Raw genomic sequence first — 15,245 nt, 5'->3', positions numbered from 1 at the left:
GAGAGGAACATGAGAGAGGAGGGAGAAAATTTAGACGATTTTTTTCCTAATAAAAACTATTAAAATATAGATTTTTTTTTTTAATAAAAAAGATATAGATTAAAATTTAACAAAGAGGAACGTGAGAGAGGAGGGAGAAAATTTAGAAAGATTTTTTTTCCTAATAACAACTCCTAAAATATAGATTTTTTATATAGGAAAAAGAGAAAATAAAGGGTACCAATAATATCGGAAATAAAAAATGAATAACAAAAAAGATAATGAAAAAGATAAGATATTTAAATAAACAATATGTCTAAAGTAATAAAAAAAAAAGATTAGCCACGAAGCATGAGTATATGAACTTAATAATAGTATTATGATATACAATGAGAGAACGAAAAGGAACAATAGGGTTTAGAAGATCCGTATTGTTTGAATTTCAATCAATGTAAATCCAATGGTTTAAATGAAACTGACAAAATATAATGGTCAATAAATGCTAGTATACCTTATCCCTGGATAACCTGTTAGCATACCCAATTCTCTCCTTTTTTTTTTTTTTTTTTTTTTTTTTTTTTTAATAATAGACATTATTTATATAGAAGACCATGGAAAATGTAATCAACATATATTTCTCCAATAGGGTCTGATGTATACCCAAACATTATATAATATATGGTAAATAAAATATTTTCTTTGATTTTATTTGGAGAAAAGCCTCCTTTTTCAGATATTCATCAAATAATAGTAATATTTTTTTAAAAAAAATTTGATAATAACTAATAGTAACACAAATTAAAGCTTGTGTATAGTAGTTGCACCCACAGGAAAATGGGGCAGCAATAAGATGTATAATTCTTCACATTAAGAATGAAATCAACTTTAAATAAAACAAAGAAATAGAATCACCCCATTTAATTAAAATAAGACTGAGTAGGGTTAACTCTTACTTAAAATTGACTTCTGGATTCATCCCAATTTGACTTGTCTCCTTTCTTCTTCTTCTTCTTTCTCTCACTAGAGTCCAAGTTCAGGTTTTTAAAATTCCACTTTATTAGAAACCTCACCATATTGCAGATTCAAATAAGTGGGACACAGCAAAACCTTCACAGAAATGCCATTATCATCTTCTCCAAATATTATATATGCTTCCAGTGAATGTGGCCTCCTTGAACTAGCCGAGATTGTGGAGTGCATGAAAGATTGCTAATGGGTAAGTCCTCCAACACTTCTCTCTTACTGATATTGCACAATCCCGATTTGGCTCATCCGAGTCGATCTAGGCCGATTCTAATTCTGATTTCATTTCCTATTCTGATATGGATCAGAATTGGCCGAGGCCGATTCAGAACAAGGCTATCTATAATCTGAGAATGGTCATGGGATCGGTCAATGATAATACTGTTTTGATATCAATCTGGATTAGCTTGGATCAGATCTTAATGGAGTAGATCTACACTTATTTTATTTTTAAATTAATTTTTATTATGATTTTATCTTTGGACCGTAGATGTGGATTGGGATTGAAAAATTTAGGATCAAGGATCAGTTAAAACCGATATCATTCCAATTTGACCAATATTGACCGTTCCATTTCGATATTTAGAACATGATCCAGATGCCGATTTAGTATTTTTTAAACTCGGGCTGCCAACAACGGGATTTAATCAAGCCTTAATCGGGTTTAACTCTAAACGGGCATTGATTGGGCTCTAAACAGGCTCATAATCATTTGCTCGTTCGGGTAGGTTAGTGTAAATGGTTTGGGCTTCTGGGTAGATTAGGAACTTCCCATAGGTCAAGGGTCGGGCTTAGTCAAGGTACGGAAGTCGAGCTTGGTTGGGTGAGCGTTGGTTCACACCCTTGCACTGTGAAAGCCCAGTTAGTAAAAGGCCTGGGCTCAAGCCCGATACATTGATTAAATGGGCCGGCTTTAAAAGATCGTGCATGGTTTGGGTGATTGTGTCAACATTGGAATTGACACCCTTAAGCCCAATTACCATGATCCTGAATATGAATTGAAAACCAATTGAACTAATTGACTTGAAAACTTGTCCATGTCAATTCCTACAGTGTATAATTAACTACTTAATTGATCAAATAGTTAGAGAGAGAGAGAGAGTGTCAGGAGATTGTGGGGTGCTATCGGTCTCTGTAAATATCGATCTAGATCAGATCAATGGGTATTGATCTATTTTACTCTTGATTTTTATAAAAAATATTATTTAGTTACTATTTTATCCACAAAACGATACGGATAATTGATTTGAATCAATATCAAACGAAGATCGATCTCAATCAATATCAATCCGATACAATCGATACGACCGATATTTGAAATCAGTGCTATCAAATTGGTCCCGACCTTTACTAATAAGGAACTGATCTAGATAATCCTTATCAATCCAATCGGATTCTTAAAACCATGATCTTTTTAGTAGAAAGAGATTTTGATTCTTATAAAACATTGTTGAGGAAAGAGGAAAGAGGAAAGAGGAAAGAGGAAAGAGAAAAAATATGACACATGGCGTGATCTGATGAAACCGCGTTGGAGATGGAGAGATGTTGGCAAGTTAATTTTGCTTAATTATATTTTAATCGTTTCTTGTTTGGATGCGTTCCCTACCCAGGTGGGTCCCACATCCCACATCCCACATCCCACATCCCACATCCCACCCTCTCTTTCCCCTGCCAACCCCTTTTTACCGTCCTCCACGCAAACCCAAACTCAAAAGGCAAAGCTTGTCATAATGATGAAGACGTTTTGAAAAAGTTTTTATTTGTGATGGGCCTATGGCTAGTGGTTACTGTTCACAACAGCGGCCAATCAATCAATCAGTCATTCAAGACAGGTACCCAGTGTCCTATAATCAAACTGTAGATATGCCATAAATGAATTGCTTAAGCTATAAATGGATTATTAACGGAGTATAAAAGGTCAATCTAGACAGCTACCCAATGGGCTGCAAGAAAATGGTGCAAAAAATTGGTCTAACAATTAGACCTTGCAGCTGTTATCTATTTTTCCTTCTTATCTGAAAGGTTGAAAAAGTGGGTTATGATTGGCAAAGGACCCATAATTAACTTAGTCGATTTGGTCAGGAGTATTAATAGATTGGTTCAAGCTTTGACACTATTACTGAGTGATCAGTCTATTATGTATAAAAATCCTTCGTTACACTGTATTGGTGTAGGGAGAATCTCAACGGTTGAGAGCACCTTCGGATGTGTGTTTGATGCTTTCATTCACACATATCTTCTTCTTCTTATTTTATTTTATTTTTTTTTAATTAAGGTGTCCAACTAGTTTACGCGCATCTCGATTAATTCTCGAGGAGACTAGTATAGTAACCCACCGCCGTAATCTCCACTTAAATCGTAGATGAACGATCATTCTCTATGAACATTAGGATAGCCTAGTGGTGGTAGCTGCAGCTTGTAGAGCCAGCACCCAGGGGAGGAAGTCGTGGGATCGAACCCTGTCGTACTCATTGTGTGAGTGGGTGTGTGTTTTCTTATTTATTCTATACTCACTCGTGGTTTGCCCAGATGATTAAGGTGAACTGGGGATTGTGTGGATTAGGCACACGGTCTCAGGTTCTTCACCGCACCAATGCAGTGTTGTAGAGAAAGATCGTTCATCTATTATTTTTTGGAAGAAGATTCTCTAAGCAAGATGTAGCCTACTCCTCTCACACTTATTGCTTTAAACATCATATCTCTCTTTAAAAAAGATTAATATAATCATTATAAAAAAATAATAATATAATAGTTCGAGAAGGCATTATATGCAAGTTGCTCAGAAATGGGTTTAGAGGGGCAAATTGTCCGATCCAACCCAATACAGTTGAAGGATAAATACTATAGTCTATTATGTGCACTAATACCTTATGCTCAAAGACATTTTACCAATTTGAAGTATAGGAAAAATTATTGGGATTCCTACCAATTATGCAATCATACTGAACTTAGGAAGGAGTATGAGAGTATCTCATAGCAGGATGGGGCAGAGCAGTCATTTCACCATTCCTATATCGAATTTCAAGAAGATACATGTTGCCAGTGATTGGGGTGCATTACTTGATCGTGTTGCCCTCTCATCTAAACATAATAGCACATAAATTATTACCCCACCCCTAACAGAATAAAAAATTCATTTTTGTTGATGCCTCTACACGTGCATTCATTGGTCTTATGATGGAATGAGCTGATGTTACCAACCAGCGACTTCTTGACCTTATGCTTATCATATATAATAATAATAATAATAATAATAATAATATTATTATTATTATTATTATTATTATTATTATTATTATTTTGAAATATATTGGCCGGAGTCCTCTAATTCTGAAGAAAGTAGGACAGGAAAGGGACTAAGGTTCTAAAGCCTACAAGGGCAAAGCGTGGGCACAGAAACGAGACGCATGGTCTGGCTTTCACTGGGATAAAATGAAAGGGATAAAAATCGTCTGTTGTGCTAATCGTCTGTTGTTCCATCATCCATTGATCTAAACCGGATTTAGTAACAACAGACCAATCAAAACAATCTCAACCGCAGATTTAAAGAAGGACACGTGTCGTGTTCTGCAGCTAGCAAAACACAGCAAAACAGGGATAGGGAAAAACAGACGATTTTTATTTCACTGCCCCTGGCACCATGGTACTATCACATTGGTATGCTACTGTTCAACAACAGAGGCCAATCAATCAATCGATCAAGACTGAATATTCAAATTTAAAATTGCAAGCAGGCACTCCTTTGAATACTTAAATTACTGTAGCACCCCTGTAAAAAAGCCTTCCTATTTTATTATTTTCCAATAATACCCTTTCTCCAAAGTTTGATACTGTACACTGTGGTGGTGTGCAGAACCTCCCCGCAAGGAAAAGTGAACGAAGAATTTTAGAATATATATATATTTTTTAATAATAGATATAATTTAAATAGAAGACCAACATATATTTCTCCAATAAAGTCTGTAGTATACCCAAGCATTATATAATATATGGTAAATAAAATATTTTCTTTCACTTTATTTGAAGAAAAACCTCATTTTCCAAATATTCATCAAATAATAGTAATAGTTTTTTTTTATATAACAAATAATAGTAATACAAATCCAAGCTTGTGTATAGTAGCAACACGAACAAGAAATTGGGGCAGCAATAATATTCGTAACATATATAATTCTTCACATTAAGAATGAAATCAACTTTAAATAAAACTAAGTGGAGAAATAGAATCACCCAATTTAATTGAAATAAGACCGAGTCCGAGTTGGGTTGACTCTTAGTCACAATCTTACTTTTGAAATACTTTTACCAAAAAAAAAAAACTTCTGAAATAAGACTTAAAGCTGACTTATACATTAATTGCAATTTGAATTTTGTCCTTTACCCTTCTGTTTTTCATTTCATTAGGGTCCAAGACTCCAAGTTCAGGTTTTTAAAATTTCACTTTGTTGGAAATCTCACATTTGTAGAAAGGTTGAGTGGTAGTAGTGCTTAAGCGCTTGAAAGGTATAAACACCACAGTAAATATCAATCGTTGATCTATCTTTAAATAAATCCTATCCATTCATTATTTTAATGTATTAACGGGTTACTCACCGTCACGGTGAACGCTCACAGGCCCCCCTCTCCCTCCTTGCCTCTTCATCTCCTTCTCCCTCTCTATGGCGCGGGGTTACGCCACATATCGTCTGGCATGGCCCATTCTCCGTCTTCTCCCCCGCCACCATTGCCGACCTCCGCACCGCCTGTGTCCGTGAAATGGTAGGATCATCTCTTCCTGTTCTCTTCAACTCTTTTGTTTCCTTAGATCTCAGAAAAAAGGTAGCGAAATGGGGTTCACATATGTGAGAACAGTAGAAATGGTAAGAATGTAAGATCATCTCTTTCTGTTCACTTATGTGAAATGGACTTGCCTGGAGAAAAGAGAAAAGTGAAATGGGTTCTCACATACGTGGGTCCCACATCCCTCTTACCTCTCTCCCCCCTATCGAACCCATTTCATTTTTCTCCAGGTAAGGTCTTGTCTTAATGATGAAAAAATTTTAAAAAGTTTTTATCCGGTAAGTTTTCTGTCGTTACGTGCGTCAGAAGACCGTGGATAGTGCCGTAGTAGTATAGGTATCGGTATCGATATCGGTATCAGTTTTTATCAATACTAATCCAATATCAATCACGATCAGTAGATAGCGATCTATTTTACACCTGATTGTTATAAAAGTATTATTTTTTTTATATTTTACCTCTGAAATGATCTAAATAATCGATTCAGATCATTATTAAATTAGAAATTAGTTTAAATTGATACCGATCCGATATGATCAATCCCAAATCGATACTTTAAACCATGATATCTACCCTATTCAAATTAATTCAAACTAGTTAGAATCAATTGAAAATTGGTTTGAATCTACAGGAATCGAGGTCTGCCAATTCTAGATTATTGAAACCTTGGGATAATGAATAATTAAAAGATCGTACCAAGTTTCTAAACATCCTTTTCAATCACCCCAGACTGAGTTAGATTTGACTTTTAACTAATGCCAATTTTACTTTTAAAATAAGACTGAGTTAGACACTTCTGTCGTTTAGTCTTCTTCCTTTTTTTTCCCCTAGTGTTCAATGTCTAGGTTTTCAAAATTCCACTTTGTTGGTTTGTAAGAATAGAAATCTCTTCTTGTTTTTAGAAAGAGGTTATTCCTATAAATCAGAGGGAATAAAAAGGAAAATATAATAAAATATGACACATGCCAATAAAAATCTCTTTTTTTTAAGAAGAGATTTTGCTTCTTATAAATCAGAGAGAAGGAAAAGAAAAATAAAATAAAATATGAGACATGCCACATGTCATTATTTGATGAAAACTTGTTGGAGAAGGAAGAGATTGTAGGAAAGTTTGTTTTGCTAAATAACGTTTTAATTATTTCTTAAAAAGTTTAGTTAGAGATTTTGGTTTTCTAATGACATTTTAATAAAAAATAATAAAATACCTAATTTGTCTCTTGTAAGTGATTATTTAATGTCAGAGAACAGTAAAGAGAACTGCAGTGGTTTATAGCTAGAGAGTGAGTTGCAGAACTTAAACAGTTCAACCAAAAAAAGTTACAGAACAGTAAAATAGAGGATGAAGAAAACCAGGTCTGCCCGGAAACACCGTCCTGTTTCATCTTCGGAGGAGGAGGAGGAAGTTGAGTATGAAAAAACAGAAGAAGAAGAAGAAAATGGTCAGAGTATTGAAGCAAATCAAGCAGATCAAGCAGATGAGGAGGATGCAAATGAAGAAGGTGAGGAGGATGATGATGAGGAAGGAGCTACAACTTCTGTGAAGAAAACTGTTCACAAGCATCGGAAGAGTGATCTCAAGGGTTCCAAGAGAAAGAAGAAGAAAGTTGCGGATGGTGCTGAGAAGAAACCTGAGAAGAAGAAGCTGTTTGAAAGGATATGGTCGGATGAGGATGAACTTACCATTTTGAAAGGTATGTTGAATTACCATTCTACGAATGGTTCTGATGTTGATATGAGTAAATTTCACGAGTTTATTAAGGAAGCTTTCAATTTTGATGTCGCAAAGAGTCAGTTGGCTGATAAAATCAGACGATTAAGGAAGAAATTTATTAACAATGCAAGTAGGGCAAAGGAGGGCGTCGACCCCAGTTTTTCAAAACATCATGATACTAAGGTTTTCAGATTGTCCAAGAAATTATGGGGTAATTTAGCTTCTCCTTCGACCAAGGAAATCGATTGGTCTTTGTACCCGCATTTGGTCGGGTCATTCCGGCCTCTTCACATTCAGCCAATCGATTGGTCTATGTACTGGTCATTCCAGCCTCTACACATTCAGCCAAGGTGGAACAAGTCGCTTGAAGAAGGGTTTTGCAAGATAGGTGACTCAAAGTTGAAAGAGTTCGACCAGAAATGGAAAGATTTAGGGAAGGAAGAAGCAGAACTTTTATTCAAGCGTGTGGAGTTAACCTGGCAACAACTCAAGCTGGTCCGAGAAGCTTCTCATCTGTGAAAATGAAAGAATGAAAGAAATTTATGCCTTTTTGGTTTTTGGTTTTTGGTTTTCCTTCTTTTGTTAGGTTCCTTTCTCTTCTCTCCTACTCTCCTAAAACAACTTATGTTCTGTGTTTCAAGTATGCTTTATCCTTTTTGGACTATTTTGTAAGGAATGCTTAATGAATATGATCTATGCTTTTCTTCTTTCAAGTTTCTGTAAAATGTCTGAATAGCTTGCTGTGTGCTGTAATGCTTGATAAATTCTAGACATATTCTAAATGGCTTTCTGTGAACTGTTGGTTTGGATATGGGGGAATTCATGCCGATAAACTGGCGGCTGGGGTTATATATGCACTATAATGTGACAGTGGATTCCGTAGGGGATCATAAAATTCATACGGTTGAAGAGCAGCTTTGTCTACATCAGGCCTCTTCTGTTGTGGCTTTTTTTTTTTTTTTTTTGAAGAAAATTCAAGAATGATGGGTCCAATGTTGAGAAGATTCACAAGGACGCAGCATTCCCCATTGGAGCTGGACTTGCAGCATTCTGGATATCCATTCAATCTTTGTAACTCCCAATTCCCAATTTAATCTTGTTGGGTACTGATTTAGGGGTAAAAAGAATTGAGCTGTTGAAGATGTGTGTAGCACTTTTTATAAATTTAACTGTCCATGAGTATTTATGCCAAAACATTCCTGGGATGTGTTCCTTGCATGGTTCTGATTTCTGACCACAATGTGACCCTTTCAGTAGTAGCAAATGCACTATGAGATGTCTCTCTCTCTCTCTCTGTTGGGATGGGTTTTGAGAGAGTCAGGACTCAGAAGATGAGTATTTCGATTTGATGATCTGACCAAAAATGGGGTCAGAGTTCTATTTAAGATTATCCAAGTGGGTGAAGTATTTATTTGAAATATCCCACATGAAACTAGAACCAATCTGATGATCTGAATACTCCTGCTGCATCTGATTTGTGTATAACTGTCTCTCTGATGGACCATGTGTTTTTTTACGTAAGTAGCTACTTTCATTCATGATGTATGGTTTGTGTTGGTTAAGGACTCACTATGCACTTCATCACGACTATCATTGAGGGTACTTAAGAGGAGTTTTTAGGCTTTAATGGTGCAATGGTGGGTGTGTATTGAGGTCTCATTTTTTTTTTTGGGGGGGGGGGGTTGGGGCACTCATGCTGAACTTATAGTTTTGAAGTTGGGCTTATAGCTTACATTTTTCAATACTGATCCATGTTTTCATATATTGTGATAAACTAGCTGTGAACCATTTTGAAGGAGCCATGGAGATATTATCATATGTTTTAGTTAACAATATATATATATATATATATTTTAATGAAAAATAGAGAATACACTAAGAGAATAAAGAGGATACATCAGATTTAGTTTTGTTACTTCTATCTATCACAACTAACCTATGAGCTGGATCAGTAGAAGATCAATCCTTAGTGACAACACATGCATTAAGAAAGGACTTCATAACTGATTTAATGTCCAGTAAAATGATAAAAACTTCCCATGCCACTGACAAGAACTTTGAGTCATCAGGGGAGGGAATACATCCATGCCATTGAGTGTTCAGCCTATGGTGGACAATTTTTCCCATATATATATATATTTTTTTTCTGGAATGTATTTTCCATTTTGTATATAGGGAAATCAATTGTGTAGCTGATTCCTTAGTTTGGAGGGTCATGTCTGTTTCAAACATGATGTGGTTGACGGAATCTTGTATTCCTTCAACTACGAGCTTTGGTCGTTTTCGTGAATAGAAGTTTATTTACTTTACAGAAAGAAAATAAGTAACTAGCTCCTCACAATCAGTCCAAATCACAATATTGTTGTTTCATATTGCCTTTGCTTTTTGCAGTCTCATGGGTATTCCTCGTGCCTTGGCTTTTGAGCATTCCTTGCATATTTGAAATCCGTACAAGTAGCAATAATAATTTTATTGCAAAACATAACTGATGCCCTGCCAGCTCTATTTGTGTCCATAATAAAAATTGCCATCACATACAAATACCATCACCTTTGGAGGAATTCCATTCTTAATCCTAATAAACCTGCTGCCAAATCCTCTTAGAAAAAAAGGAGAAGAAAAAAAAATGTGCAATCGGTTTCCTTCGCTGCTGCACAAAACCCACAAGACTCAACAATATCCATAGAATGCTTCAAATTTCCCTTAGTAGCAATACCTCCATTCAGCAATTTCTGGGTAAACAGATGAACTTTTGGATGGATCTTAGTTTCCCTAGCAAGACACAAAATAATGTTTTTATTAGTGAGATAGTATCATTTGATGTTTTATACCACTTGAATATTTTACTGCAAATTTGGTTGTTAAATTCCCATTCCAATTCAATTGAAAAAAAAAAATTAAATTCCCATTCCAATTCAATGGAAAAAATAAAATAAAATAAATTTTCACCATCTGACTCATTTGCTAATGGAATCTTAAGAATATGATCTACTATATCGGCAGGAAACAAGAAGAGATCAATGTGGAGGGGGGGGGGTGGAATCCAAAGATGGTAAGAAAGTTTCTTTAATTTCTGAGGCTCAGGCATATTCATAATCAATCTTTACTTATTTAGTTCTTTTGGAGACTTTTAAACAATCCTAATGCTCTTTTGGGGAGAATTCTAAAAATCTAAATATTTCCTTAATACTGGTCATATCTATCATACTTTTAAACCAAAAAAATGGCTCTTGGGTTTGGAAAAGCATCTCTAGTATTTTTTCAATTCTAAGATGCATGGTTTGTTGGAAGGTAGGAAGTGGGCTTCCATAGATATATGGAAGGAACCTTGGATACCTCAATGGAATAACCCAAATCCTTTGTTTAAGCATGACTCTGAGCTCATCATTAATAGTAATTGAAAAAAACAAACCTAGATCTTTTTGCATTTTGATGTTTTCCTTGCTTTCTTTTGGTTTTATAGGTTTTTATCTGTATTTTGCATAGCCGGTCTTTTGATTATCTTGTTAGATGTTAGTGGTTGCTGTGGCCACTGTGTTCTAGATTGGGATGCCCTGTCAGGCCCTTGAGGTCTGTATTCTTTCACTAGACTTGAGCCACCAGCCTCTTTAAGGAGTCCTCTGATCTTTTAGAAGTTAGTGACAACCACCAGTTGCTCATGTCAAAATTAGGAGCCAAGTAGATTTCAGTTCATTTCACCTGCAGACACAATGTACACAATACATTTAAAGAATAGATGGTGCATTGTTTCCTCATTGTCATGACACTAAGTACGCAACACATCTCTCACTGGGAATATCTAATTTACTGGTAAACTAAGCCGGATCAACTACTTTAGCACTTTCCACCAAGTCAGTTGGACTCCAGGTGGTGTTGGAATGGACAATAGGATCACCTATAGTTGTCTAGATTCTTGAATCCCATTGCTATCAGGTATATGTACCTCTCTATAGAAATTAGTGGACATAGTTACTTTTTTCTGAAATTAATCTACAAACTTAAGTTGACACCATGTTACAATCCCTGCTTGAAACTCACGTGGGTCAGAGTAGGAGAGACTGTATGGTACTCTGTTTTTTTTCTTTTTTTTTTTCAATGGAGAAAAGTATAATGCTTGATGCAAAGTCACAGTGCAGGAGATAGGTTTGTGCAACCTGAGAAAATTTCCTTTCCTTGGTATCCATTTCAACACATTTATATATATATATATATATATATATGTATCAAACCACAAGAAATCAAGAATATATCAGATGCAGCTCTCATTGGACAAAAGCAGTTCAAGGCTTGAGAAAACTAGAACTCAATACTACCTCAAAAGAGGGGTTGGGGGGGGGGTGATATTTACACCAAGAAGACATGAAAATAAACAATTTTACATTGGTAGCTTCATCGTCTCAAATTCATTACAACAGTGACACCAACCAGCTCTACCAGGCCATGACCTGTATGTTGTTGAGATCAAAGATGATCTAATGCCTCACTGTGATTCCTTGCGAATGTATCTAAGCTTCCAATAATTGATTCATGAATCCTTCTGCCCATGACCTCATAATTTGATGAAAATCTCTGTTTCAATCTTCAATAATGTTGAAGGAGAATTTAGATAGCATCTGTCGGACTCCTGAATTATTGATCCATAAGTCTACAAAATCCAAGCGTAAATTACGTCATCCTGAACTTCTACCTATATTTCTGTACACCCATATCTTGGATCTTTTTGAATTACTTTTTCTTCCATTTGACTCATCTTCCCAGCTACCCTCTTCAGAATAGACCTTTTTGACAACGATACATAGCCTGCATCATTTTCAGAGCCAACTGAAGTAACTGCTGGGAAGCCAATTCTCCCAACTCTATGTTACCATGAATCATACAACCACATAGCAAGGTCCTCCATACAGCAGCCCAAGGAGCAAAGAGTATGAGTTCAATAACATGTTTACACTTTCCAAGTATAACCCCATTTCACAAAATTCAGCGTTTTCAAGTTCAACCCATTTCATGAAAACAGATCGATCAGACAATCAAAATTCTAGGCAGAATGGTACATTCCATTTTCTGAGCTTATCAAATCAAATAACTGACAACCTTCTTCAACAATCTAAAGTAGACCGCAATTGAAATAGCTAACACTAAAGTTGCATGGCTGATCTTCTCAAAAATTTCAAATGCTTCAACTACTAGTCCATGATATATGTAAGTCAGATCATTGTATTCAGATAGACCACCTAATCATATCTAGATGGCCGTTCAAAAGCCAACCTGATCTTTCAATGCCTCCATATTTTGCAAAGCATCTATAACTGCACTTGAAACACACATACGCTTCTCAAATCATGTTTTTACTACTAGCACATGAATGCATATGGCTTGATGGTAAGCAGCAATATTGGAACAACTGTTTGAAGCTCTATACAAAATAAATGCATTAGGTTTATTACCAGCTGCCCTCAGGTGGTTGAGAATTAATAGATCTTCATAGCTATGGCCTCCTTGCACAAATGCATCTATGGCCTCCCTTTAAACAAATGCAGAAATCATAGTCCCCCAAGATGCCAAATCTAATCTTCGTTGTTTCTGTCCATTTTTCTTTGGCATCACATACTATTAGTTCCTATTTTTCTTCTTGTTTTCTTTTCTCACTACTGTTTTTGGCTTCCATATATTGGCTTGTCTTTACTTCTCTGTGCTTCTTGTCTTTGATATGAATGAGAGATGTGTTTAGTTAGGGCTCTTCTTTTGAACCATGGAAATATGGTTATGATGTCCTATATCTAGTTTGTTCTGTCTTATTTTTTATTCCTTCATTTTTGTGGTTTCTTTATCTGGACTACTTGTTTGCTCTGCTATGTTTTGGCTTAGTTTCTGTTTCATTGTGTATCTCGATTACATATAGTTTTGATGTTTCTCTGATGTCATATCCCTATTGCTTTGTCATATATGAGTAGCCATGCTTGAACCTAATACACCAGACATGATCAATTTGTGAAGAATTTATATCTCTAAAGGCTAGAATTCTATGCGCCAGCTATAAAACTTTGTGAGGAATGTATGGACTGAATTAATGTGTGTGGATGAAAATCAGTGGTGTAACTCTGTGATATAGTTAAATCATCTAAATAGTATTATTTTATTAAAAAAGTGACATAATTGTAGGGTCGGTGTATATGCATTTCCTATTTTCTACTCATATGTGGTTTTAGCATATGCTTACTTGATCTCATGCAAATACTACAACTGAATGAACTATTACTCAAAATGATCCATTCTTTTTGTATTCTGAATCTTTATATTTGTTGTGGTGTTTTGTGAGCCCCTGAATGCATTGATCAAATGCCAATGAATGTCATTACTTTTGATTTTTTTTTGTAGGAAACAGTACAATTTTTGTTTCATTTTATGGGTTCTTATTGAACAGCAGTTCTAGGGATTTAGTGTGTGACATATCTGAACCGTTATTGTTTCAACTAGTGGGCCTATGCATTAAGTAGTTTACTATATTTATAATACAAGTATAGCCTTCTATTTTGAAGTTTTCAGGTAAAACTAATTTTGACTTTGAAAAGAATTTGTTTGAGGTTAATGGTTGGAGAGTTGGTCTATTGAAAATGATATCCTCGAGCTCTTGTCTCTTGGAACTTATGTATTTGATTGTGGTACTGATGGTGATTTGAAAATTGGTGTGTTTTTATTCTTTTTCAAAGATTGCCCACCTAAAAAATTTGGTGACTGCATCATCAAGATAGTTGGAGGCCTTGCTTAAGATTTGTTTTCGAGAATAAGCACTAATAGACCATTTCCAATTACTAAAAATGAACTAGTGACAGAGGAAGCTTTGTTGGAAGCCATATGAGGAAGCATTGTTGGAGAGGGTCAAAAGTACGCAGCTTTACCTCCGCTTGGTATAGGTTGTTGATTACCAAAGACTGTTCTTTAATATTTGGGCTTTATGAATCTCCAATATTTGGTCGGCAACATATAAGAATTGGTCTCATTTCACACTTCGTAGAATAATTTTTGAAATAAATTATCAAGAAAGAGCGTCAATAAGTGGATCAGAGCAATGGGAATGGACTGGATTTGGTTACAAGTTAGCAAAAGTGGGTTGGATTACAATTTTTAAAAAATTTACATTGATCCTTTTTTTTTTTTTTTTTTTGATCTTAAATCAACATTACATCTAACCAAACAACTTTGGTAAATTAATTTTATTTCATTTTCCTTGCAATCAAATGACTCAAAAGGTAAAAAATCACTTCCATTTCCTATTTTTTTTGCAACCAAACAGAGTCTTTTGTTTAGAAAGTAAAATAAAAATGGCATGATATGAATTTTAAGTAGTTTACATTTAAGGGTGTCAATTGGGAATCGAAACTGAATACCGAAATTGATATTGAGCCGAATTAATTGAGCCGTACTAAATTGAATTAATTCGGTTCAAATTCGATTTGAGTATGTGAGTATGCTTTTCGGTTTAGTTCGGTTTTGGTTTCAGGTGTAAAAACCATCGGTTCGGATTGAAATCGAACCGAATTATCTTAAAACCAAAAAAGGGGAAAAACCCTAGTATAATAGTATCATCAAGACTCAAGTGGGATTTTTTTAATATTCAATCTTGAAAATTCAATAGTGTTTTTTCCAAGCTCATTAAGACTTGAAGTGTTTTTTGCTATTTATCATCACATATTTATCATCAAATCAATAAAATCATCTACAAAACCAGAATTGAATCATTTCTTTTACGGAGCAA

At 35.1% G+C, this 15,245-nt stretch overlaps 1 protein-coding gene across 1 annotated transcript; it reads left to right on the top strand.

Moving 5' to 3' along the window:
* Nucleotides 1-7,037: 7,037 nt before the first annotated feature.
* LOC122090983 (probable transcription factor At1g11510) lies at nucleotides 7,038-8,209 on the top strand. Its single transcript, XM_042660760.1, has one exon. It carries the CDS (start codon nucleotides 7,121-7,123, stop codon nucleotides 8,009-8,011), a length of 891 nt encoding a protein of 296 aa, XP_042516694.1. The 5' UTR covers nucleotides 7,038-7,120; the 3' UTR covers nucleotides 8,012-8,209.
* Nucleotides 8,210-15,245: the final 7,036 nt, after the last annotated feature.

Source organism: Macadamia integrifolia, chromosome 10 (genome assembly GCF_013358625.1).
Source record: "Macadamia integrifolia cultivar HAES 741 chromosome 10, SCU_Mint_v3, whole genome shotgun sequence".
Taxonomy (NCBI): domain Eukaryota; kingdom Viridiplantae; phylum Streptophyta; class Magnoliopsida; order Proteales; family Proteaceae; genus Macadamia; species Macadamia integrifolia.
The sequence above is the reverse complement of the archived record's forward strand: the minus strand, read 5'-3'. Positions and strand labels throughout refer to the sequence as shown.

Bases quoted from the DNA above. Each gene is read 5' to 3' on its own strand.
- LOC122090983 (XM_042660760.1), top strand. From the start codon at position 7,121: ATGAAGAAAACCAGGTCTGCCCGGAAACACCGTCCTGTTTCATCTTCG.